This window comes from Paramacrobiotus metropolitanus, unplaced genomic scaffold (genome assembly GCF_019649055.1).
Source record: "Paramacrobiotus metropolitanus isolate TYO unplaced genomic scaffold, Prichtersi_v1.0 Parri_scaffold0000006, whole genome shotgun sequence".
NCBI lineage: Eukaryota > Metazoa > Tardigrada > Eutardigrada > Parachela > Macrobiotidae > Paramacrobiotus > Paramacrobiotus metropolitanus.
This window is the reverse complement of record NW_026570226.1, coordinates 1927861-1952156: the sequence shown is the minus strand read 5'-3', so window position 1 is coordinate 1952156 and position 24296 is coordinate 1927861. Positions and strand designations below refer to the sequence as shown.

Below are 24296 nucleotides of genomic sequence, written 5' to 3'. Positions count from 1 at the left end.
AATTTAGGACAAACCGACCGACCACCTCTTTCTGCTCTAACGCGTACCGCAAAGCATACGGTACGCACACTTTTGTATGAGTGGCGCAAAGTCATCATCACCACTCGGACTGGTAAATCGGACCGCTGTGTCTGTGAAAGAGAAAGAGAGAAAGCAATAATTTATCCGCATGATAAATGCAATTTACGCCGTTATCGTTTTATGTTCAACAGCATCGGTCGTGGTGGTTCCTGGTTTGGAATACCTTATGAGTTCGCATTACAGTGTTTTGTGGAATTATTTACTTTATATACGAATATGTTTTCTGATGGGAGTTGCCATCTGATTATACTATCGAGTGTTTAGTGTGGGATGCGATTTCCTAATGGACATGTAATATGTGGCACAGCGACGCTGGCCGACGGAGGGTTCCAATGCGAACCCGAACTTAACAGTTGCATATTTTATTCATGTGGTTACCAAAACAATGCTGACTTGTCCTTGATCAGGCAGTATTGCTTGACCAAACGCCACCGTTTAATCTCTTGAATAGCTGCTTGCTTTCCTCTGGCCACCATGTAATTATCCGCAAATTACTGTTTATTGATCCCCGGTTTAAATTGAATTTTGTCTAATCACGGGTAAGTAAGGCTAAAGTATCAATCGATATCCCTTAATTGCCGTTTAAGGTGTAACTGTAGAATCGCCCGCAAATCAGGGATTAATATCTGATCCGAATCATTTAATGTGGGGAACATATCACATAAGCGCTGTACTGACCGTCTTCCAGAGATTTGAGAACGGATAGCAGTTACAAGTTACTCAAGCAGAAGTGGGCGAATTTTGTGTTTTGCGCGACACTTGGAATTTCCGTGAAGAATTAATTTTTTAATAGCCCTCTTGTCTAATCACGCCAGCCGTAGTGTTGCCTTAAAAGCAAATCGTTTGAAGATCTTGATGCTCGTCCGAACTTTGTGGCTGTCTGCTCATAATAGCCAAGTCCGAGCGCCGAAAGAACGAGCAGCAATGCAGTAGCGAGTTGTGCAGCACAGCTGCATCTCCCCACTAATTGAGCTTGAGGTCTATGAACATATTACTGTTTATGTGTTTTTGGCTCATCTTGCAGATTATTTGGATACGCCTCAAGTAGTTTTTGGCCGGAGAGGAGAACCTAATTTACTGCGCGGCCTGTGTGTTAGTATACACAAACGTGTGTGTGTGGTGCAGTGCTGCTGGTGATCGCGCTCGCACGGCAGGATTTGCCACGGAGGAAAAAAACAAAACGATGGATAAAAATCGCCGGGAACGACTCGGCGTGCTGGAGCGCCAGTTGGTCGATCCGCGATCTGAGTTAAATGTCGACAGTTTACTGGTAAGCCAATATTGTTCGCAGTATTTAATTAAGTAATGAAATTGGCGTAGCTGTAATAATTGCATATTATTTCTTGATGTTATTAATTTTACTATCCCTGATTTGTTTTCTGAACTCTGAACGTACATTTTTACTGTTTGGAAATATCAGATGTTTACATTTTCAGGGGTTATAACAGCATGAATTAGTTTCTTCTGTGATTGTGTCAAATCCTTGGTGAATTAGAAAAGTAGGATTAAATGCGTTTTAATTATTCACGGCTTTGCTGATTGTCGATGTTAAGATTAGCGTAACAATTCACTGGATGAATATTTTATCCGAGGCATATGGAAAAGTGTTACGCAGTGGTTTCCATTGGGGAATTGAATAGCTTAGCATGTGATTTTTATGATAAAATGCCTGGGAATTGGTGTAGCTGCACCGGTAATTGCCCTTGAGGATCCCAGCCGTGAAAGTGTATCGCATGGAATGAGCTCTGGAGAGGTCATTGAGGGGCTGCTTCATAATTTGTTACTTAGTTAAGCGCCATACAGTTCATCCTGGTGTTTCCTGTCAATGACACTGCGATTATCGCCTGGATTCGGCGTTTGGGAATTACCGTTTATTTGATCTTGATATTCGTCTGTACTCCACAGGCTACGAGTACGATTCACTGAATTGTTTTTGATACGTTTTATTAACAATTATGAATAATTATAGCGTGCAAAATAAATGAGGATTCGGTTTCTAAAGCATATTTTGTAGGTTATTAAATATTGCTGCTGTATTACGTTGCAAACTAAATAAGTAATGTTTCAGTTTTTTACGCAAAACTGTGAGAGAATTGTGCTGGTATAAAATTTAATCGGTAATTTAATTCTGTTTTTGAAAGACATCGCAAGGTATTTGGACGGAGTCTTCGGTTTCATAAATTTAGCTGGCTGAAGTAAGAAACAGATTTCTGTTGTTTGGTTGCGATGTACTGTAAAATTTGCCTTGCATGCATTTATCGTCTCTAACGATAGACCCGATCAATCTTGTAAGATGTATGTCCATGCCGCTTTGACCCATAAATAATGCTCACGTTTAGTAACGGTTTGATTCCATCCCCAGGAAAAAAACTATATCATGAATGTAGCCCAGTTTTTTTTTACATTTTTTGTAGCAGTCACATTACTACTTAAGAAAAAGTTTTACGCACTGTTTGGCGGAAGTTTTTGCTCCCATGCTTGATTCTGCTACTGCAATGGCAGCAGTACTTGATAAAAGTAAAACTCTGTTTTATCAAAAACTGGGAGCGTATAATTATCTGCATGGTACATGTAAAATTGGGTATAATCGTAAAAGTTATAAATTTTACGTTGTGTCTTCCTCATGATGTTGCTTTTTTGGCTAGGAAAATACTGTATTTTTATGGCAGTTGCTACCTAAATTACCTTGTGAATTAGCGTACACGATAGGAACATCTCGATAATAAGCTGAGTGATCATCTTTCATGCTTCTTATTGAGGCTGTTTCCATGTTTATTTCACAAGTGTAAACAAATGAAATGTCATGAATTTTTATAAGTTGCGGCTTTTTTGACATGAAATTTTCTCGTTCTCTCTGCAGGATGGAATTCAGGCGCTGGTGGCCGATTGTGCGTTCGACGCCGTTAGACGGAATAAGAACGTGGAAAGCTTCTTGGACAGATGTAAGTTCCTTCGTGTGTGCATAATTTCTCTTGACTGTTTCGTCATAGCAATATATTTCGATTAGAAGATGTCGTTAGATAGTCGAAGAAAGATGCCTTGTGACAGGTCATTAATTTTAATGTTCCCTTTTAGCCCATAGTTATTATCGTTTTAATCTGCTAGCCGTTATCATTGACCATGTTATGCTGCAAAAAACTGCGACGTCGCATTGGGTAGCTTGTTTAGGTATGTCATATTCTTTAATTCTGGAAAATTTGAAATATTGTTACTTGTGAATTGTTGGATGCTGAACTATGCTCTGGAGTTTACAAGCCAGCGAAACAGCTTTCACTTTTAATTCTGAAAGAATACTTTTACTTGCGTTGTTGTGGGTTGCGCTAAAAATTCCCGTCCTTCATCGATTGTACAATGGTGGTGAGTTTGTGTTTTACGAGCGGCGTCGTGTGTCTGATGTTTGCCTGAATACTGACATTTTCTTTTATGAATGATGATGGTGAAAAATGAGAACAGGCACGACAGGAAACAGCGAGCCAGCCAGGAAGGAAAAGCGAAATTATATTCATTAAACTGTCGAGCAGAGTTTGTTTCGTGCGTGGAATATTGTTGCGTTATAAAAGGAATTTGAAGCGCTATTTTCACGCTTCAGTAGGCAAATTTGGACCACCTGCTGAAGTTAGTTTGATTATCACAATTGCTTGGTGCGATCACTGCGATGTTACCGCATTTACAAGAAGTCACAAAAATCGATAAAATGTCGCTAAAGAAATTGGACATCTTTATACGATAGAATTTTTCGCAAGAAGCTAGCTTGCATTTGCATTTATGGGCGTCTCTCTGGGTTGTGGGTGTTAAGAAAACTGTGAGATCGAGTGTAATTATTAGATACGTAAGTAAGCAGAGATTGGCTACCCGTAGGCAGTATATTTTCTGACTCTGTTTTTACTCTTTTATGTTTTTTACAGACGAGAAATCTGCTAAGAAGATTTTACAAACACGAATGAATTACACCGACTATACGTTTTTAAAAACCATTGGCCGCGGTGCTTTCGGAGAAGTGCAGCTGGTAAAATGGACAACATTATTTGCTTATTCTTGCATTGTGTCACGTAAGAGAAACTTTTCTCTGATGTTACGTTTATGCATAGGTTCGGCACAAATCCACCAGCAGTGTTTATGCCATGAAGCTCCTTAGCAAGTTTGAAATGGTTGGTTTAAAATTAGTTTTTGGGTTTTTGTTTTATTGTAATATCAGATTAACTCAGATTATTTGTAATAAATTGATTGTAGGAGTGGAACTGTGAAATTGCTTTCTTTTACGTATAATTTGATGGTGATATTGCATTGGACTTCACCAAATTCGATAATTTTTTTTTTAAGCAGAAAGTTTTACGATAATGGATTGTTTATAATTAGCAATCGTAAACAGACATTCGATACTTCAGTTTTTCAAGAACTTTGTCAATATAGATAAAACGCTCCGACTCGGCTTTTTTCTGGGAGGAGCGCGATATAATGGCGCACGCTGGGAGTGATTGGATTGTGCAAGTAAGTGACAAGCAGCTCGCACTTCCGTCTGTTATTCCCCTTGCATAAATTGTATCCCTGTCCTTTTAAGAAAGATTTTAATGGTTGATTTAATGCAAGTCTCCTTCTTGCAGCTTCATTACGCCTTTCAAGACGCTAAGTTTTTATACATGGTTATGGACTATATGCCCGGCGGGGATATGGTTAACCTAATGAGTCAGTATGAAGTGCCGGAAAAGTGGGCTACATTCTATACGGCGGAAGTCGTGCTAGCTCTGAATGTCATCCATGAAATGGGATTTGTGCATCGGTAAGTAAGCACTTATCACTGTTAATTAGTTCGATTGTCCGTTAAAGGACGTAGTATTTATAGAATGTTTTGTTTGGGAATACATAGTAAAATTTCCACGCTTACATAATAATCAAAATGTGAAGCAAGCTATAAACGTTTCTCATTTACGTTTAGATTAGGTCATTCAGGACTCAGTCATTGTTAAACTTTCCTAATAATGTTTTAAACGATTCATTTGCAAATAGTTCTGAAAATTGTGTAGCCTGTGTATCTGCTGATTAAAAAAATAAAACTTGGTTGATTTTTGTATCGATGTGCCAGAGATATCACTCTGATGTTGCTTTTGGAATTTTTACGATTCAGCTCGACTGACTACGTGTTTCATGCATTTATCCTTGAAATATTTTACGCTATCGTAAGACTTCTCGTATTGGTGATTTTATGGTTTCGATGACGTGCGGCGATTACTCAATGTCCGAGACAGGAAGTCCTACACATACAAAGATAGACATATCAAGCTAGGATTACGTTGGAGATTTTTCGTCAATTGACATACTCAGGAATCAGTTATGCATAACTGTAATCCGCTCCTAATCACTGGATGGTGTGCTGTGCTTTCAGCGATGTGAAACCCGATAATATGCTACTGGATGCACGTGGCCATCTAAAATTAGCCGATTTTGGAACGTGTATGCGAATGGGTCAAGTACGTTTGGCATCTTCCTGCGTTTGACGTCATGCGCCCACCCTTTCATGTTTTCCCGGTGAGTTAATATGCAAAATATTATTTTAAGCAGGATGGGATGGTGCATTCGGACACGGCGGTGGGTACACCGGATTATATCTCCCCTGAAGTACTGCGGTCCCAAGGCGGGCAAGGACTGTATGGTCGAGAGTGCGACTGGTGGTCTGTGGGTGTGGTGTTATATGAGATGATTATCGGCGACACACCCTTTTATGCGGACTCACTAGTCGGAACGTACGCCAACATTATGGACCATAAGAACGCCCTGAAATTCCCCGATGACTTTGAACTGTCCGGTAACGCCAAGAGCCTGATCTGCGGCTTTCTTTCTGACAGGTATGTCGACATTGACCGATATTTCGAAACCGTTACTCATACCTTTGTTCTAAATTAACTGGTGCCGGTCCACTTCGATTAAAATATCGTGAAAGAGTGTTACACTTAGCGTTAATGTATTATTTAAGTAAATTAGATAATGTACTGCAGCAATTCAGAAAACTAACCTTTTTATCCCTCTCGAGAAAATTTTAAAACAAAAATTTTTGTCGTTTGGTGCATAGCTACTGCGTTCGATGCCGTCGTTGGTGGAGATAATTCTTCAGACCTTGTACAATGACGAAAACATTTCTTGTCTAGACAATAATGTGAAAATACTGTCAGTGCAAATTAAATAACGCCGAAGTCAAACAGCGTCAGTATGTTTATTTAGTCAGTATAATATCAAACCAACAAGACGATTTATCACGTTACGTAAGCGCTGATAGGCAACTAACCGCATACGATAAAAGTTTAGTTATAAGTTTTGTTTCTGTGAAATTAGATCAACACGTCTGGGTCGGGCGGGGATCGATGACATCAAACAGCATCCATTTTTCTCCAATGAGAACTGGACGTGGGAGAATATTCGCCAGTCGGATGCTCCCGTGGTGTTTGATCTTCGTTCCGACGACGATACATCAAACTTTGATGAAATTGATCGCACCGAAGAGGATCATCACAACGAGACCTTTCCGACACCAAAAGCCTTTGCCGGGAATCATTTGCCATTTATTGGTTTCACATACAGCAAAGATTATCAGTTGCTTGTCAGTGCGCCTTCGGATCAGCCCGATTTAGTAAACGCATCCACGTCGAACGAATATAAGAATGCCAAGGGTAATTTAGACGAAGCGCTCCAAAAGTTGCAACAAGAACTTAAACGAGAGAAAAGTCTCCGTGCTGATTTGGATAATAAGTACCGGGAAACTGTTGGATTGTTGGATCGATTATCTTCGAATGAGGATTTGGTCCACAAGGAGCGTTCCGATCTGGAGAAGACGATGACAGCCAGAAATCAGGAATTACGTGAGATCCAGAAACGCTTGGAACTGGAGATGCAGAATCGCGCTCAACTGGAGAAGCATTTAGTGGATACGGAGGAAAGCTTAAAAAGAGAGCGCACGAATTTATTGACCAGTAAGGAGAAGTTGAATGCTCTGGAAAAACAGTTTGCCGATGTCAGCACCAAGTTGACTGCCGATGGAGAAGGCGCGCTAAAGTTGAAGAAAACCAATGCGGAGTTGGTTGCTGCTTTATCTGAAAGGGATCATGAATTGGATATGATGAAGCAGGCACACCATACACTACAGTCAAAGTTGATGCAGTCCGAAAATGATCATTCTATTGTACAGGTAAGATGATGTATTATGCAGCGAATATTCTTGTAGCAACAGCATGTTGCGCCGGAAGCGAATTTTTTTGTGGTTTCGTTTTGCGATTTGTCACTCTTTACAATAAAAGCGATAATAGTTTATAACCTTTCAATGTGCCATTCTCCATGTAATATTTTCGTAATTAATCACTCACAGAACGGCGCGGCTGTATTGTGCCGATTGTGGGAAAATTGTTTAATTGCTGTTTATTATTTAAGACAGACTTCGTGTTGTACCTCTAAAGATCTTTTACTTACAGTTTTTGTTAAGTTATTCTGTAGATACTGCATGGCACACCCGTAATTTTGGCGAAACTTTCGCTGTTGTGTTGGCACAACAGCAAAAGAAAAGATGAAATTTTTATCGGTATTAAATTATGCTTTGGAAAATTGCTTTTTATAGTGCATTTGTTCTTTTGGTACTTTTATACCGCATTTTGTTGACTTGAAAGATTTTCTTGATTGTTTTTGAATTTTTTTTATGAAGTGGTTAGTTGATGGATTGTTGATACTTGCAGAATGTTATGGTGAAGGTTATAGATAATGATCATTTTATTATTCGCATTGCTCGATATGTTTATTCATTGTTCGTGATACTAACTGTAAGTACTGTAATTCAGTGTTTGATTATTTTATGCATCGCAGGTGAATGTCACTTCGTTGGAATCAGAGAAAGCCCAGCTGATCTCCAAATTGGATTGGTCAGTTCGGGAAACCGATCGCCTGAAACAAACTATCGCCACAATGCAGACGGAAAATCAAGGACTGCAGGATGACCTAAGCCAACTGGAAAAAGACATGGCCATGGTTAAGGTTGAGCTGACCGATTGGAAAAATAAATACCAGGCCGAGGTGGAAAGCCACCGTAAGAGCGTTTATGATCTGAGCAGTCGTTCCCAGGATAAAGTTTCCGCTGAGGAGAACTACCATAATCAAATCCGGCAGATTGAACGGAAGTTAGCCGAGGAAGCAGCCGCCCGTAAGGCAGCGGAATTATCCAAACAAGAGTTACAGCGACGCAGTTCGGTGCAAGATGTGGATCTGCGTCAGATGAAGATGCAGATGGAACAAGTGGAAAATCAGTTCAAAAACGAGATTGAGAAAGTGAAGAATCTGACTATTCAGGTGGAACAGGAAACTCAGAAGCGCACAGTATTACAGAATGAATTCCGTACGCTTAGCCAGCAGCACGCTGTGCTAAAAAATCGGGAAAAACAGTTAGAAACGGTAAGTATTTTTGAAGTTGTACATTGTGCAGTGCTATAAATAGATAGCAGGCTTTGCTTGATATTCAGTTTTGTCCGCGATATTTTACTGGTTTCTTGCTTGTAGATGTTGAATGACATCAAAGATTTGAAACGAACCATGGAGGAACAAATCCATAAAATGAAACAGTAAGTTAACCAACTAGAACGGGTGTATCATATGTTACTGTACGGCACGAGTAATTCGGGATATCGCAATTTGCAGATCGAAAGCGCAGGATGACACTATTATTCGTGATTTGCAAGATCAGTTAGAAGCAGAGCAACATTTTTCGGTAAGTGAAAATCGACACGTGCCCTCTACCTCAACAATTAAACATTACGATAGATACGACTATGAGTATAATGCAGTAGTTGTATATTTGACAGCAAGTTTACATGACAAATGACTTGTTGATTAAATTTATTGGAGTGCAAATTTTGTTGGGTTTTGGCACAGTTCCTCTATAAACAAAATACTCGATCCTTGGAAGAAACTATTGAAGAAAAATCGCGACTAGTGGATGATCTTGAAAAACAGCGCGATTCCTTACGGCATGCCGTTAATCAAGCTAATATCCTTGGAGAATCCGAAGCCCTAGCGCGACGTGTCGCTGAAGACCAAATATCGGAGTATCAGAAAGAGCGAAGCGCCAAGAATGGCGAAATGCATGGAGCTATCGAAAGGTTACAAGAAGATTTAGCAAAAAAGGAAAACACCTTATACCAGCTAAAGGAAACGTATAAGCGGCGCGTTGAAGAACTAATTTATGAGAAGACGCAGCTGGAAAATCGACTGGAAGCCAAGCAAAATGGCTCTAATCAAAACGGATATGCAAATATTGGACCAGACGCCCTCGCTGATTTACAGAAAAAATTGGATGAGGAAACAATTAAAAAGCAACAGGTTAGAGTGGCCAGTATATATCGTTGTGGCTTAACATTCGGTAGTTAAAAGCTCATTCACTCCTTGTATTCTTGCAGGCAATTAATAAATTAGCTGAAGTGATGGCTAATATGATGCCAAATCCCGACCGCGGAAGGAAAATCAGCAAAGTTCATAATAATCAGCGTGAAAAAGAGATGCGCAAACTTCAGCAGGATATGGCCCATGAAAGGCAGAAATACAATGATAGCATTACGGATTTGAACAAACAACTGGATGAACTCCGCGCAAATTTATATGAAGAAAGCCGTCTGCGTGAGAGACTGCAGGTGGAGTTGGACAGTAAAGATGACGAGATCGATCAGCTGAGGAAAAAATTGCAAAATTCCAATTTTGATACAATAAGCCAGAACAGTGGCTCCGGAATTATCGACGAAGAAAACGAAGGTGACGTTGCATACTTACAGTTTATGTAAATTTAAACGATTGGTGTAGCCTTTTTACGCGTTGCTGATCGAGAGCAGCCGAAGTCAAGTAAACTGAAAAAGCTTGTCGAGGTATTTGCCGACTGTATTTATTTAATAGTCTGACATTTTGTCCTCCATTTCTTCCAGATATTCGGTTTGAGGGTTGGTTATCTATCCCTAATCGCCATAATGTTCGCCGACTGGGAATGTGGAAAAAGCAGTATGTCGTCGTCAGTAGTAAGAAGATACTGTTCTACGATTCCGAAACGGATAAAAGAGAAATGAAACCTTCGCTTACATTGGATATGGGGTAAATTTCACAATGGATATGTTACATGGATATTTCACAGTGGAACGCCAGTGGTATTTAATGTATGGTGCTTTTTTAATTAGAAAAATTTTCCATGTTCGAAACGTTTCCAAAACGGATGCGCACCGTGTGGATGACAAATACCTGCCACTTATGTTCCAGCTATTGTACGCCGGCGAAGGAGAAGCTCGAAAGGATGATCGTGATGATCACGCACATTATGCAAACGATCACCATGTACGTTTGCAGTTCTTGATTTAGTTTTTTACCTGTGGCATTTTTTATGGACGATAGGGCATGAATTTGATTATTATGTCTAGTTTTACAATTAGGTAATACATGATGTTGGTGTAAGGAAATTCCACATGGAAATGGTGGTATTGATGCCGTTTTTTTACATTCTGCAGTCATCATCGTTGGTGTCATTTAAAAACCATGAGCTAGTTCCGATCGTATTCCATATGCCGACCACTTGCGAAGTCTGCACAAAACCGCTATGGAATGTCCTGAAGCCTCCTCCCGCTCTCGAGTGCAGACGTATGCTTTGCTCACGTCTATAAGATTATCGTTTTTATGTAACTCCATTTTTTTGTCATTTAGGATGCAAAATAAAGTTTCATCGCGACCATATCGAAATGAAAGAAGGCGATCTCTCCTCCTCACAGTACTGCCCCGTTGCGCCTTGCAAAAGTATGCACGGGTTTTTATTATCGATTTATGCGCGTAATTTGATTATTGTTTACGTTTATTTTCCAGTTAATGTGGATGCGGCAATTGCCAAAGAGATGTTACTTCTCGCCCCTTCTGCCGAGGAGCACGATAAGTGGCTCAAACGTCTTTCAAACAAAATCAAGCAGAAAGGATATAAAGCCAACGAAGCTAATAAAACTTCGCCTAGGTACGACACACAATTACCAGTGCTTTGGAAAAATATTTTCTTAGTTTCGTACCTGATGGACGTTTTTGATCATATGTTTCCGACGCTATAATAATTTAATTATCGATGGCTTTCGGGTTCCCGAAGCGTTTGTTGGCTGAGTAAACCAACAGCTATTTCGTAGTGGTAACAAACACTACTTACAATTTTGAAATTATCGTTTTGATTTTTTTTCGATGCTAATGTATTTGGTGTTTTCAGTGGTGCTTACGATATCCGTGCCTCAGTACGGCAGCCCTTCAAATACACATCGCAGACGAGTTTGAAGGGCGCTTCGCTTCCACATTCAGGAAATTCCGATCCCAGCTTGTTAGCCAGGAGAACGGGTGTCTGATTGAATGGGATGTTTAGACGGTGTAATGTAATTGACTTGATCCTTCCTTCTTCCCGCCTCGAAACCTGTGCCTTTTGAGTTTGGAGATAGTTATTTTAATGTTGCCCAGTTTTAACCATTTGGAATCCTGATCTGTTTTTGGCAATAGACTAATGGCAACGATTTGGCCTGTTCATGTGCTAGTTTGTATAGGAGAAGACACACAATGTTCTTTCAGAAGTGCTCAGTAACTGGGCGTGAAGTTGGTTGTTTTTATATTGCTTTGAATGAGTTGCTTTTTACTGTTGATTTGAATGTGTTAATCTGCTCAGCTGCGTTATGTTGGTTTTATAAACGAACCTTATTACCGTGTCCCGTTGTCAGAATTAAGTAAAAAAAAGTTTCCTGCTATCATCGGACACAGTGATCGCGTAACAGCATCCGTAAATCCGAGTTTGGACATGTCCTGCATGAACCATTGTATGCAACAAATTCCAACATTTATAAGATAATCAAGTACTTATACAAGTACAAGGAACAGAAGCAAAATTATATTAATTAATTCGCCTGTAAAAAGATATTAGCTGTCAATTCTGAAGTCGAAACTGTAACAATCAAATCAGTAAAGAACCACAGCGGACTGAAAAGAAGGGTTATCATTCACAGGTAATAAAAATGACTGCGGCGGCAGTCGTAATAAACACCGATATGCCAGGCTAGTTGAGGAATGACGGATCTCCGTATCAGTTGAGTCGAACATTTTTTCCCATAACGCCTTCCCTTTTCCATTTCTCGAATCTCTCCCCTTCTGGAGAGAGAACAACCGTTTTGAAAGAGGACGGCTGCCTGAAAATTGAATGACACCATGTTGAATAAATTCCACTCAATTGTTATCTCACTTATAGACGAGTACAGAAATAAACAATACAGGTTTTACATCTACCAGAGATCACTAAGAAAATATCCGAGATAATTGAAAGATTATGGATGTTCAACATTTTAAGTTTTAACTCTAAAATAAAAAACCAAAATACCGTTCTGTACCTGTACACTGCATTGTGGACCCAAAAAATAAACAAAAACAAATAAGATTTTCAACATTATACAGTTTCCGTAAAAGAAACACAGTAAAGTATGAACAGACTAAAAATAAACCATCAAGTTTTGCTGCTTTTCAACAGTTCCCAAGACACAAGCAGCATTACCACGCTGAATTTCTACACGCTAACGCTGTAACAGACACTGCTTTGCGCGAATATCCCCAGTCTGCTCTCTGATGCGTCTAGCCAGCTCATCAATAAAGTCCATGGTTCGAGGACCGCAGCTTCCACATTGTTCGGATTTGTTCCTAACGCGACTGATTGAAATATATACTGATCAGCCGACTCAGCATACCGTATTTTTCGAATTAGAAGCCCTAGGATTCTAAATTTTCAAAGGTGCCCGGGGAGAGGCTTATACCGCAGAGGAGGGGGAGGCTTTTAAATTTTCGAAGCCTTTGTACTAGCGTTATTGCTATAGTACACCGTTTATGAAGGGAAACCTCTAATGCGGAGGAGGCTACTAAATTTTCGAACTAAAGTGGGGGAGGCTTATACGACAGAGGAGGCCTCAATTTTGAAGAAGGCGGCACTTGCTCCACTTCCGGTGTTCGGTCCCTTTTGCTGCACCCCCAGCATGATCGGATGTCTGACCAATATAAGCCTGTGCAAACGTATCTGCCACAGCTGTAACGTCCCACACCAACGTTTTGCCTTTTCCACGGATAACGATTTAATCCATCCCGTCGCTTACCGTTCTTTCGATCTAGACCCATAGGCTCACTGATAGATGATATATTCGCTGGTCCGATCGCTCTTTGCATAGTATCATTCACATGTTCGTGTCGAGGAATTCTTCCTTTCTTTTTGAAGGGTAGTCCGTGCCGACCAAATTTATCCATCATACTTCCACAAATGCATTTATGTTCACTGCAAACGACAGCACCAAGCGCAACGCAACTGCAGTTCTTACTGTCGCTCCGTCCAAATATACCGAGGCTGGATACAGGCAAAGCAGACACCCAAGCAGCCGATTCTTTCGTGGAGACAGTCAACAAGCAAGCTTTTTCGACAACGTCGGCACCCTCCAGCAAACACTTGATGCTGGCGGACACAATTGCCGTCCGCGCTGACTGTTAGTGACAACAGCGTATATGTATTATATAAGCTCGCTGGTGACAATACATTTCTGGTGCGGGCACTTCACCGCTCTTCTCACAAAAGACCTCCACATACGACTCGATGTCGTTTGCGCCTTCATCAGGTACGATATCGGCAACGAGTGCATTCGTAGCATAACGCGAGGAGAAGTAGGCAGGCAAGCAAATTTCCTCTGCTTTCCGAAATCCTATTCCTACCATCCGGTCGGGCAAGGAAGCCTGTTTCCTACCATCCGGTCGGGCAAGGAAGCAAAGAAGACTGACACCAACATTTCGATGTTAGTAATTTCCTGCGCTTTCTTCCTTATGTATTCGTCAAATTCGTGCAGCTTTTCAGGCCACCTCCACCAAGGCGAACACCTAAAGGTAAACAATAACCCGGGCAACGAAAGGCTACTCTTAAGCAAGTATACCGACTGATGAGCTGGTAACACACCAAGAAGATCGGTCAGTCGCTTGATCTGATCGATCTTGCCATCCAACACTCGCCGTATTGCCCAATCAGTCAGCGGGGCACCCCACAGATCCAGCTAGTCTTCAACCACCCACTGGACACCGGGCGCTACTTCGCTGAACATCCTGAAAAGCTCTTATCTGCTCAACATCCGATTACCAACTTATAAATAGACAGAAATAAATAGATTATTTCTTTAAGTTAATCTGCAGCCCAATCTAACGCGACGCGCAGTCAGCTATGTTCCTGAAGCCCGACAATACAGATTCCACATCACCTCCCATTTGTCGGGTCATCAAAATACCACAAACTGAATAACGGCCGCACTGAGAGCTCATTTGTACAAAAGGAAAACAATAACAGCTTCAACGGATCTCCCTGTTGAATTCCATGGGCAGAGGAAATTAAGTTTTCACCGCAGAACAACGAAGATGAACAACCATACGCGGCATAATACTGGGGGATTACTTCCGCTATTTTCTTCAACATGTCCTTCTGCACGGCATCGAATGCGTTGGCGAAGTCTATTCTGCACGGCATTGAATGCGTTGACGAAATCTATTTTCAGAAGTACTTTAATTTCATCAGTTTCTTTGTCCAACAATTTCCGAGCAGAATTCACTACCACTTCAGCGCCACCGCGAGTTCTGTATTCTGTAGCCCAGCTGAACAAGACGAAAATAGCTCACCCATCTGTTCGTAGATTCGCCTTCCAGTCAGCTTACCGAACAAACGTTTTCACGTACAACCATACGGTATTGGGCTATTCTATCGGACTTGTTCGTCAATGGCAATAAGTAATATCCCTCCAAAAACACTTTCCTGGTAGCAACTGGTATATTCCCCGCAAGAACCAATTTAGCCATTTTGCAATAGCCGATAAGAGATGTGTACTTGGACCCCCTGGCCCGCTTAGCATGTCTTTGATAGGCTGTGGCCGTAGACCGTCAGGGCCAGCTGAAGAGCCTGCAGGTAAAGACTTGACAGCACACAGAATATCGTCAACAGAAACATCGTGTGTTATGGAGGAACGTCAAGGCCGTTGTATCCAGATCCGCTGGTGGATCTGGATGTTCATCTTTCAGCGCCCTTAAAATTTCTTCGGAAAGTTCAGCAATGGTGTCTTCGGGGGTGAGTATCTTGACGGCTCTACCAATGTCTCCATCCTGAAGCTTCGCGTCAACGGCTTTTCGGAAAACTTCGTCAGATGACCTACAAGCTGCTTTTTGTGCATCCAGTAGTTTGCCAGTCAAACTGGTTTTGACAGCGCTCGCTAGGAAAGGGCCTCTTCCAGATTTCCCAGTAGGAGCGTGCAGATTGTCGAATGCAAACAAAAGTAACCCAGACCAAGAGTCTTCTTCGTTCCGTGCACATACGTCCTCCACAATCTTCTTGTACACTTCGGCGCATGCTCGTCTGGCTCTTGTTATGATGTCATTTGTATGATGTCATCGGGAATGCCTTCACGCCCGTAGGCGTGTTCTTCCCATGAGTTTTGATTGCATAACCTGTTGTTTAGGTTTTGCTATCTTTTTTGAAGCCTTTGATGTTTGCCATTTGCCGCCAATATAAGCGCGACTGCATCGCGAGTTTTAGGAGTTGCTTTTTAGTTGAGAGTTTTAAGTCGAGAGAGTCACCAATAAAGTCCATCGCAGTACACACTGCAAGAGTCCCTTTCCCCTTGTAACACTCTCTCTGGGATGCGTCGAAGAATGGCATGCTGCCTCCGCCCCGTTAATATCCGCTCTTCAAGAAACTGCAGCAGAAGGCCAATGGCCTGCGTTGGCAGATGCAGATCTTCGCTCCAGCAATTCGACAAACTCCAAAATTTCTGTGCCACTTAATACCGTGATTTGTGATATTAAGAGATTTCCCACATAGATCACAAATAAATGCCATGTCTCACATTTGTTTTTTTTGTAAGCTTGTGCAGTAGAAACAAGAAAATGTAAGACTTTCATACTATAAAACAACTCGTTGAAAAAAGAGGTTACTCACCCAAAAGATTTGAAAAATTCAGCCTTGGCTTCTTCGGCGGACTCCACGGATTCCAGAGATTCCCATGTGCATTCCTCGAAAGGAAACCCTACCCACTTAATCAAGAATGTCTCCTTTCCCAACGATAGCGCAGCACCAATAATACGCTCCACTTCGTAATACTTGACAGCCTTTTTTCGAGACTTCTTTTCGGGCGCTGGAGGAGGATCCGCGGCAACCAGATTCTCAGCCGACGATCCTCGTGGAATCTGCTGTCGTGTGGGGAAATTTTCTCCATTCGGTGGTCGGCCCCGTTTACGTTTCGGAGCACTGTAGTAAACGCACAACGTCTGTTAAGGCATAATCGACAAAGACAACTTTTATCCTACCAAGAACTATTAGATGAGATAACATTTATTAAATATTTTCAAGCTCATACATATTTACTGACGGCACTATAAAATTTACGAAAAATAGCGTTGTAAACTTGTACACCAAGAAAACTGCAATGAAATGAATGAATCAAATAAACCAAGAAAACTTCAATAATCAAATTTTTTAGGAACAAATCTAAGTTACTATATACGGGCTTTACGACCTACAACGAAGTTACAACGATAATAATCTCAACTTTATTGCCATTTGAAATGCCAATAAAGTTGAGATTATTATCGTTGTTGAAAAAAAAAAGTTGAAATGCCGCATTTCAACTTTTTTTGTGTAACGCCGTTATCTAAAGCTTTTACAGAATGCAAAACGGTAAAGGCTCCCACAGCTTTACCTCGGAGGATTCGAAGATGTCGTGGCTCTCCTCTTAGCAGGCTTTGCGGCTGCATCTTCATCGTTCCTCCGTTTCTTGGCAGAGCGTTTTCGCTTGGCAGCCTTCTCAACCACACTCCTCATGGTTTCGTCATCCAGCATCCCAATTTCCTTCAAAAACCCCACCACGTCATCCATCGTGTGTATGACGGATTTCGCTGTCAAACGCAGCGATTCGCCATCCGTCAACCCCGCCGATGTTGAAGGCACTTCATCGGTCAGAGTCGGCGACGGGACACTGGAATAATACTGCGCGATGAGGGTGCGTCCAGGGGCGCCCCCCTGGTCGTCGCCCTGAACGGTCTCAACATGATTATCCTCGGCTTGCGTTTCGTCTGTTTCATGCAGAAAACGCACACAATCCAGCAAACTGGGTTCGATGTCTGTGGACAGGCGGGAAAATGCAATGATCTCGTTCGTGTGATCAATCTGTAACTGCCAGGACTCCGTTGGGCCACTGTACAGCAGACCAGCCAGAAATTCGAATGTCAGTGGTGTGTTCTTGGGCAGTTTGGCTTTGCGCCAGTGATCGGGATCCTTGTGTTTCCGCTGCCGTTTGGGCTTGGTCGAAGGTTCGCCAGTTTCGTGAGAAACACATGCTTCTGCCGCAGGTTCGGAATCCATCAGAAAGGAGAGCAGGACCACAAAGACAGTTGTTCGTTTTGACAGCGAATGAAACAGATCACAAGAGAAAAGACAAAGTCAGCAGTTTGCTCGCCAGTGGCGCGTGTAGCATATCAACCATACTCCTTATCGCCTGCCACAGCTAATTCCAATATCAAACCAAAATGACTACAGTAATGCAAAACTGAGAGCTGAGAACCGCATAATTCGGGAAAACCTCCAAAACTTGACACGAACAACACGCAGTCTCACAACCAACAACAAACTTCAAGCTTCAACCAGCAGCAAAAACTTTAGCGCTGTAAAGAACGCTATGATCGACTCGGCTAATGCCTGGTCGGGCTGGTAACTGTAGGACATTTACTGTAACTGGCGCTCGCGGTAGTTTGCCGTTTACCCTCAGGAAAACTGGAAACACGAATACTACGAAAACTAGTAAATCAAGGTACTATAATAATTATCTTCTCTGCCCGCTGCCCACTCTGTGACCTTCATATGCAAGGATCTTAAAATGATGATTACGGCTTTCAGATTTCTTTATTTTCTGTACTTACTTATAATATCGTATTGACAATTTATAAGATCTTGTATCAGATATTTGTTATCCCTTACTTGTTACGAAGTAACAACTGCATCAGATATACAAAGTATGTAAATTAGGTCGGTAAAAAATAAGTACAATAATATTTTTTATAGAGTGCAACGATATCCGGACGAAGTACTACCAAGCCTTTAAAACTACAATTTACAACAACACTAATGATTACCTCTTGCAGTAATACGCCTGCTTCACAATCCTACCCCTAGGCTCTCACCATAACAGATGACAGGTGGGGTTATTTTGTAAAACGAACGAAATCATGATGCAAATCGAGCCCTCATGAAACTGCACTGAGAAAATAAAGTTACATGTATAAATACATAAAATGCTGCTCGACCAAAAGGATAAGACGTATGGTTAATCACAAATGCATCCGATCACGTGCTGTTGTGAATGATATGTTCCATTCTCATTTCAGTTCTCAGTTTGGTCCACATCCACCTGACTCCAGTCTTCCTCATCACTGTCCTCCGCCTGCAGCGGTGGTGCCCGTTCCAGCTGCAGAGAAGGGTCGAAAGCCTGCCCGCTAGCCAGATCCCGACATTTACTCAATAGGTCATAGTTAACCCGATCATTCACAATTGAATCATGTTTATATTCCGGATGCTGGTCAACGAAATCTCTCATCCATCGCGCGGCTGTCTTTAGCTCGCCTATAAGTAAATCCACCCTCTCAAAATACACATTATAAGGTTTCAGTAGTTTCCTTAATTACTAAAAATGAATTCCTAAATTTCTTTCCGTCATAGTGTTTACTAATAAACCAAAAAAAGTAGTAAGTGCTTTATGGTGTTCAAATAATTACTGTACAACAAGATAGCGTTAATTCATATGAGCCGGCCGCCGGCGTATGCCATCATACTGACCGGAAGCTCTCCTGCGGATGAAACGAAGGTAAGTCCGCAGCTTAGTATGTGTCTCAACACTCAGTTCCACACTTTTCAGATAATCCTTGATCAATGGCAGCAATCCAGGGAAATGGCCTTTTTTCCCATTGATAATATGGTTGATAGACATTTGGCTATATTCTTTTTTGAGAAACTTGAAGTATTTCGTGTAGAAAGGCGGTGTTGTAGGAGAATTTTCTACAGATTGGTAGCCAGTTGGTAGCTTATTAGTCAAACATTGCACCAGGTTTAAAATTCAGAAAAGCATTAATCTGACTGAGTACGCGTAAGGTTTTCAAACAAAATTATGACAGCACGTACCTTGGAAAATATCCCTTCGGAAATAGAACTGGCCATTCCGAACGGCATCCATCTTTTGGGCTTCTTTGATGTTCTCCTCCACTTTGGACATAGGTATGAGCAAATTCAGATCGAAGGTTAGGATTACGCGAGTAAGAAGAACAATGAAGATAACGAATGCGGCATTCTCGAAGTCGGTCAACTGGACTTCCATGGGGCGGAATTCCACGCGGCAACCGATGGGACTGTCCGGTGGAGGCGGCTTGAAGCGCATCGACTGCCAGTTACTTGACTGGATTCCCTGTTAACAATAATATTAACACAATTAACCTGATAGAACGTGTTAGAGTTATACTTACTGTGTCTTTGCTAATTCTCGATAACATAAATCACTTTTATACCCGCGTCAAATTATACAGAATTCTCTTAATATATACCTTGCCCACGTTTATCCAGAAGCTACGTACGTAAATTATGCTAAAGAACTTATCACCACGCATAAAGCTGAAAAGCAGTGGAACAACATGGTTGTATTTATCTACTGAATCCGTTATTTGGCCAAGCCTTACCTCAAAATGATCTGAATCCTTCTCGTCATCTTGATGGAGATTCTCTTTTAGAATCAATACGGGATCGCGAATAAATAAATGCGCTACATGGCGTGCCAATGGAACATCCACTCCTAATCATACGAGTACATGAATATAGCACTTGAACAAATAGGGTAAGTAATGGTTGAATAAAATAACAGTAAACTGCAATTTTTTTTCGTGACTTCCTCTTAACCTACCGGCATCCAGCATGATTTTGAGAAGTTCTTCGTCCACTACGAGATCCACGTCATTGTACAATGAACCGGCGTCAGAAAGGTAAGAATCCACCGATCCATACCGCGCTTTTGGGATAACATGCCGGCTTTCTTGTAACGGCTACAAAAAGGACCAAACGAGCCGATATCAGGTTTGCAAATTAGTTTAATTGGCCTTTACTTTTTATGCATAACAGCATAAGCACTAAGTGATTCCACAATATTCATTTATCTGGCTCGCAAAAAAACAAATCCTCAACTCTGCACGTGGTTTTAATTACGTGGTTACCCTGTTAACCAAACTATAACAGTTTCTTAAATTAATTAACAGCAGCACAGAGTAAATACGTAATTCTGAAACATTAAGATGTTTAAAGTTGGAAGTGAAACAATTTCGAGTTACACTTGGCATACTTTAAGACCACGTTCCTCCTCTGTCCTGTCATCCAGACTCTGAGATTCTATTCCCCAACGACAATCCGTCTGGACTAAGTATCCTTTATATATCGGCGCCGCCGCTGTCATGGCCAACTGCAACAGCAACATTCAGTCTTGGAACACCCCCATAAGTCATTATCATCACATAATGCAAGCAGATGTATGCACGTATCATGCGGAGTGGTTTTATACGTAAATGACTCAAATAACGACGGACCAGAATGGGACACAAAGGGATCAACTGATCATAAAGTCGCCGGCCTTCTTCCGTATTCCTTGCTTGAAATGTTGCCTGCAAATTGGCGCAAGCCGTATCAGGATAAAGCACGATAACTGGAAAACTAATAGTAACTACCTTGACCAGCAAGCGTTACAACATATGCAAATAACACACCATCAGAATGTATTACAGCTAATGGCGAATAGATTAAAGAGCAGAAAATCTGAGTTCGATGTGTTTCGCCGCATTTTACCTGCAGGCAGCAACATCCAGCTCCAAATCCGCCGCAATCCATGTATACATGATTTTCTGCTCGTTGAGCAAGATCGTTTCCTGTTGTATCCAGTCCAAACAAATCATCCATGAAAGGCTGTGGCGTATTTTTATCCACGAAAACTACCATAATTACGTGACTTACGTCAAATCAACCGCAAACTACTCGAGTAGGGATTTTCAAATGCCGACTTACTTGGAACATTGATCACCGGCTTGGAGCCGCGTCGTTGCACCATGTTTCGGGCCATTGTCCTAAAAATTACCAAAAAATTGTTAGCCAAGTAAGTTTGAAGAAACGCAATCTGTATCGGATTACGGAAGGCTTGCAAAAGAGGTATAAAGTAAACTACAAACATAAACCATAAAAAACTGTGTAAAATATTAAACAAACCTACTGCACAGAATAAAACAGCAAATACATATAGCTAAGCGGACCACAAGAATGGTAAATTACATAAATCTGGGATGATCAGGAAATACGCATTCGTCCGGGAAGAACAACGACCGCAAGAAGCTCTTGGTGTCCAGTGGTGTGCATCTGGATGCCGGAAAGGTGAAATCCGGACAGCCATTCCTAAAACACGATTCTGCAATTTACTTTTATAATAATGAAAAACATATTACTACGATAAGAACATACGTAATTTTGCACGAAAATGCTGTAAATTAAGATTTGCGAAATAAGCGTAAATAATTCAAAAATATCCACAAAAAACCCGAAGCAAGAAAAACTATTTTATTTCATGAATGAACCACTAAATTCTCACTCAAACAACGAACTGAATCCATGAACAACTGACCGTGGAAAGTTGGTCAATGTCATGACGAAATCATCTTCCTTCATGACAGCATTCGCTTCACTGCGCCGCACACGCATATTGTCCTCGACTTTGGAGAAGCACTCCAGATCCGACGTGTTGGGCGTTCCGGGAGCACTCTGTAAAAGCAGAATGTTTATTACTTACAGAATTGCGTGTGTGACTATTTAATCTGTTGCCGAGAAGCGTCAATATCTCACAGGCAAAAATATATGCAGGCAAGCCAACCAAAGAAACGCGAATTGCGATAACATCTCTTCCGGCTACAGTTTGTGTGTGTGGCAAACAAACAAACTAATTGATTCCAGCAAATACGACAGCAACAAAAAAACAGTTGCTAAAAAATTTCGAATGTTGACGCATCACAAAAACATAACTACAAATACCGGAGTAATTAAAACTCAGGTCACGTTATATATTAATTTTTAGTACGATGTCCGGATGGAACAGCAAATAATTAGTGTTCCTCCCATTCATTCTTAAAGCTAAAATTCGGGAAGCAAGCAGACTATCTTGAACATATTTACCTCGATCATAAAATTCCCATACTCCGGTCTCCATAATGCTGATAGTAAATCTTCTTCACTGAAAACAAAAATAGTAAATGATGGCTTATGGTGTGATACCTGTCTGCGCATAATGTGACATGCCGTTTAAATACATCATACGGCCATATATGACTGATAAATCTATTTGTCCCTACATTAAAATTGGCGCTCGTTATTACCCCTTTTTTATGGCTTCATTTTCTGGCTGCATCAGTTTTGGCAAAACTTCAGTGGCGACCAGCGCTAGCTGGGCCTTCTTATGCTCGTTATCGAAATGAACCAGCATGTACTCAATCTATAAAAACCAAAAAAAATCAATCACGACCATATGGCCAAATTAAAGCTGCAACTGTTGTACAGGCCATGGTTATGGGCAACGTATGGCAAAAATGTAAATGCGTTCAAAGGTAGGGAGCCGCTCAGTTTTTTTAAAAACGAGTTTTCAGTACTTACCTCATCGCCCCATTTGAACTCATCGTTTTCCCGTTCCTTAAGCTTTTTATACAGATTAATAAACTGCAGAATTCCATGCTTTTTCACGTAATCCCGGTAACGCTGTGTTTCCTCCCAGCTGAGAGCGCTGCCTTTAGTTAACAACCCCATGATGAATATTACCGCATGTGGTAGACGAATTCTGCAACATCGTAAATGCAGACGAATCCTCGCAAAAACATAAGGCAATAAATTATCTACAGGTACGAGTACGTAGTATGCAACGTGTTCCAATGCTTTGTCAACACTGCATTTTATCGGTTTTAACGAAACATAAAAATCGAATACTCAAGACTGCAGTTCCACTTATTGTCTTGTTACAACTTGATCGAATGGATAATATTTTGAAATACCTAACATATGTTAAATCTAACCCATTTTTGAGGAAACGAAAATCACCAGATCAGTGAATAAAATCCTTTAAATATAAAAAACCTCGTCACATAAAACATCTACTACGTAGTGTACTTTACTAGTATTATACCACAGTTAACAGTACAACCATAATCCATAATTTACACTCAGTTTACGTACGTTTAGAAATAGTTTTAAAGTTTAATGACAATTCAATCAAGAATGATAAACACTGTCAATCGCAACAGTACGATTAAAACCGCGCAAGTACTTGTACATTCTCAAGTTTCGCTTTTCGCTGCAACGAATCACGAATGCAGCTTGAATAAATTATAACTAAAGACACTTACCGTCAAATAGTTCATCCGCCAGGTAACTAGTTTTCAGAGAATAGCTTCCAAAGATGTTGGATAAATATCGAAATCGTACGTTCTGGTTCCAGTTTATAGATGCAAAGGTTTCGCTCCGCGATGGAATGAAAATTTCTGCTCGGGAACAGATTTCGGATGCTCGACAATTAAGCGATTCCCCACAATACGAAATACCAGTAATTGATCTGTTGTTTGTGGGAATCCAGAGATAACCACAGGTGCTTATGCAAATACGAATGGATATCAAAAACTCAGCAGTAGTTCAATACTCGTATCACTAAAACAAACTATTCGGCTAAACGTTTTGCCTTCTTGTACTGCGCACATCCGTTCTGGCAATAAGACAGCGCCATTGCATCGGTTTCTAGGAATATGGGGAAAATACTCTCATACCGGCGTTTGTTATTACTCTTAAAACCAACGCCAATCATGTCTCGTACTGTAGTTAAAAACTATCACAACATAGGGTTGTTTCAGGACACACACTTGAAGTACTTAAAAATACCCGGCCAAAAGCTCGCACTGGCACTACGTATTAAAATAATGTCACTGTGCTGCGCGAATGGTGCAACGGCCGCATCAGCTGTTGAACTTGACTTTGACACCGGTTCATCTGATGCAGCCGCCGCCAGAAGGCGAATGAGATATGTACAGATACATGTACCAAACACCGAAAA

The 24296-nt window shown here is 41.1% G+C and overlaps 3 protein-coding genes across 11 annotated transcripts; 1 reads left to right on the top strand and 2 right to left on the bottom strand.

Annotated features, from left to right (window-relative positions):
* Window positions 1–81: 81 nt before the first annotated feature.
* LOC129581921 (rho-associated protein kinase 1-like) lies at window positions 82–11846 on the top strand. Its single transcript, XM_055473222.1, has 21 exons — window positions 82–620; window positions 1106–1351; window positions 2942–3023; window positions 3987–4087; window positions 4170–4229; window positions 4492–4569; window positions 4683–4858; window positions 5462–5546; window positions 5638–5921; window positions 6406–7255; window positions 7921–8502; window positions 8608–8669; window positions 8746–8815; window positions 8980–9426; window positions 9504–9852; window positions 10020–10182; window positions 10266–10419; window positions 10590–10719; window positions 10783–10872; window positions 10939–11080; window positions 11321–11846. Exons 2-21 carry the CDS (start codon window positions 1265–1267, stop codon window positions 11451–11453), a joined length of 4125 nt encoding a protein of 1374 aa, XP_055329197.1. The 5' UTR covers window positions 82–620; window positions 1106–1264; the 3' UTR covers window positions 11454–11846.
* Window positions 11847–11851: 5 nt separating this feature from the next.
* LOC129581923 (uncharacterized) lies at window positions 11852–17778 on the bottom strand. Of its 9 annotated transcripts, none has more exons than XR_008689559.1 (5): window positions 16845–17778; window positions 16085–16393; window positions 14046–15917; window positions 12477–13992; window positions 11852–12278 (listed from the first exon to the last, which is right to left on the bottom strand). XR_008689559.1 is itself a non-coding variant. In XM_055473225.1 (3 exons), the coding sequence occupies exons 1-3, from the start codon at window positions 17504–17506 to the stop codon at window positions 12176–12178; spliced, it is 1074 nt and encodes a 357-aa protein (XP_055329200.1). In that variant the 5' UTR covers window positions 17507–17774; the 3' UTR covers window positions 11862–12175. The 9 variants fall into 9 exon arrangements, 1 of the variants encoding a protein (XP_055329200.1); XR_008689557.1 differs by having other exon boundaries at window positions 12477–14211; window positions 14364–15917; XR_008689558.1 differs by having other exon boundaries at window positions 12477–14751; window positions 14812–15917.
* A 425-nt stretch (window positions 17779–18203) lies between these two features.
* On the bottom strand, window positions 18204–24114 carry LOC129581922 (glutamate--cysteine ligase catalytic subunit-like). The gene is made up of 15 exons (XM_055473224.1): window positions 23599–24114; window positions 22856–23036; window positions 22582–22697; window positions 22382–22439; window positions 21837–21973; window positions 21491–21610; window positions 21230–21288; window positions 21014–21156; window positions 20758–20832; window positions 20517–20633; window positions 20085–20223; window positions 19864–19976; window positions 19316–19595; window positions 18974–19192; window positions 18204–18760 (listed from the first exon to the last, which is right to left on the bottom strand). The coding sequence occupies exons 2-15, from the start codon at window positions 23003–23005 to the stop codon at window positions 18522–18524; spliced, it is 1965 nt and encodes a 654-aa protein (XP_055329199.1). The 5' UTR covers window positions 23006–23036; window positions 23599–24114; the 3' UTR covers window positions 18204–18521.
* Window positions 24115–24296: the final 182 nt, after the last annotated feature.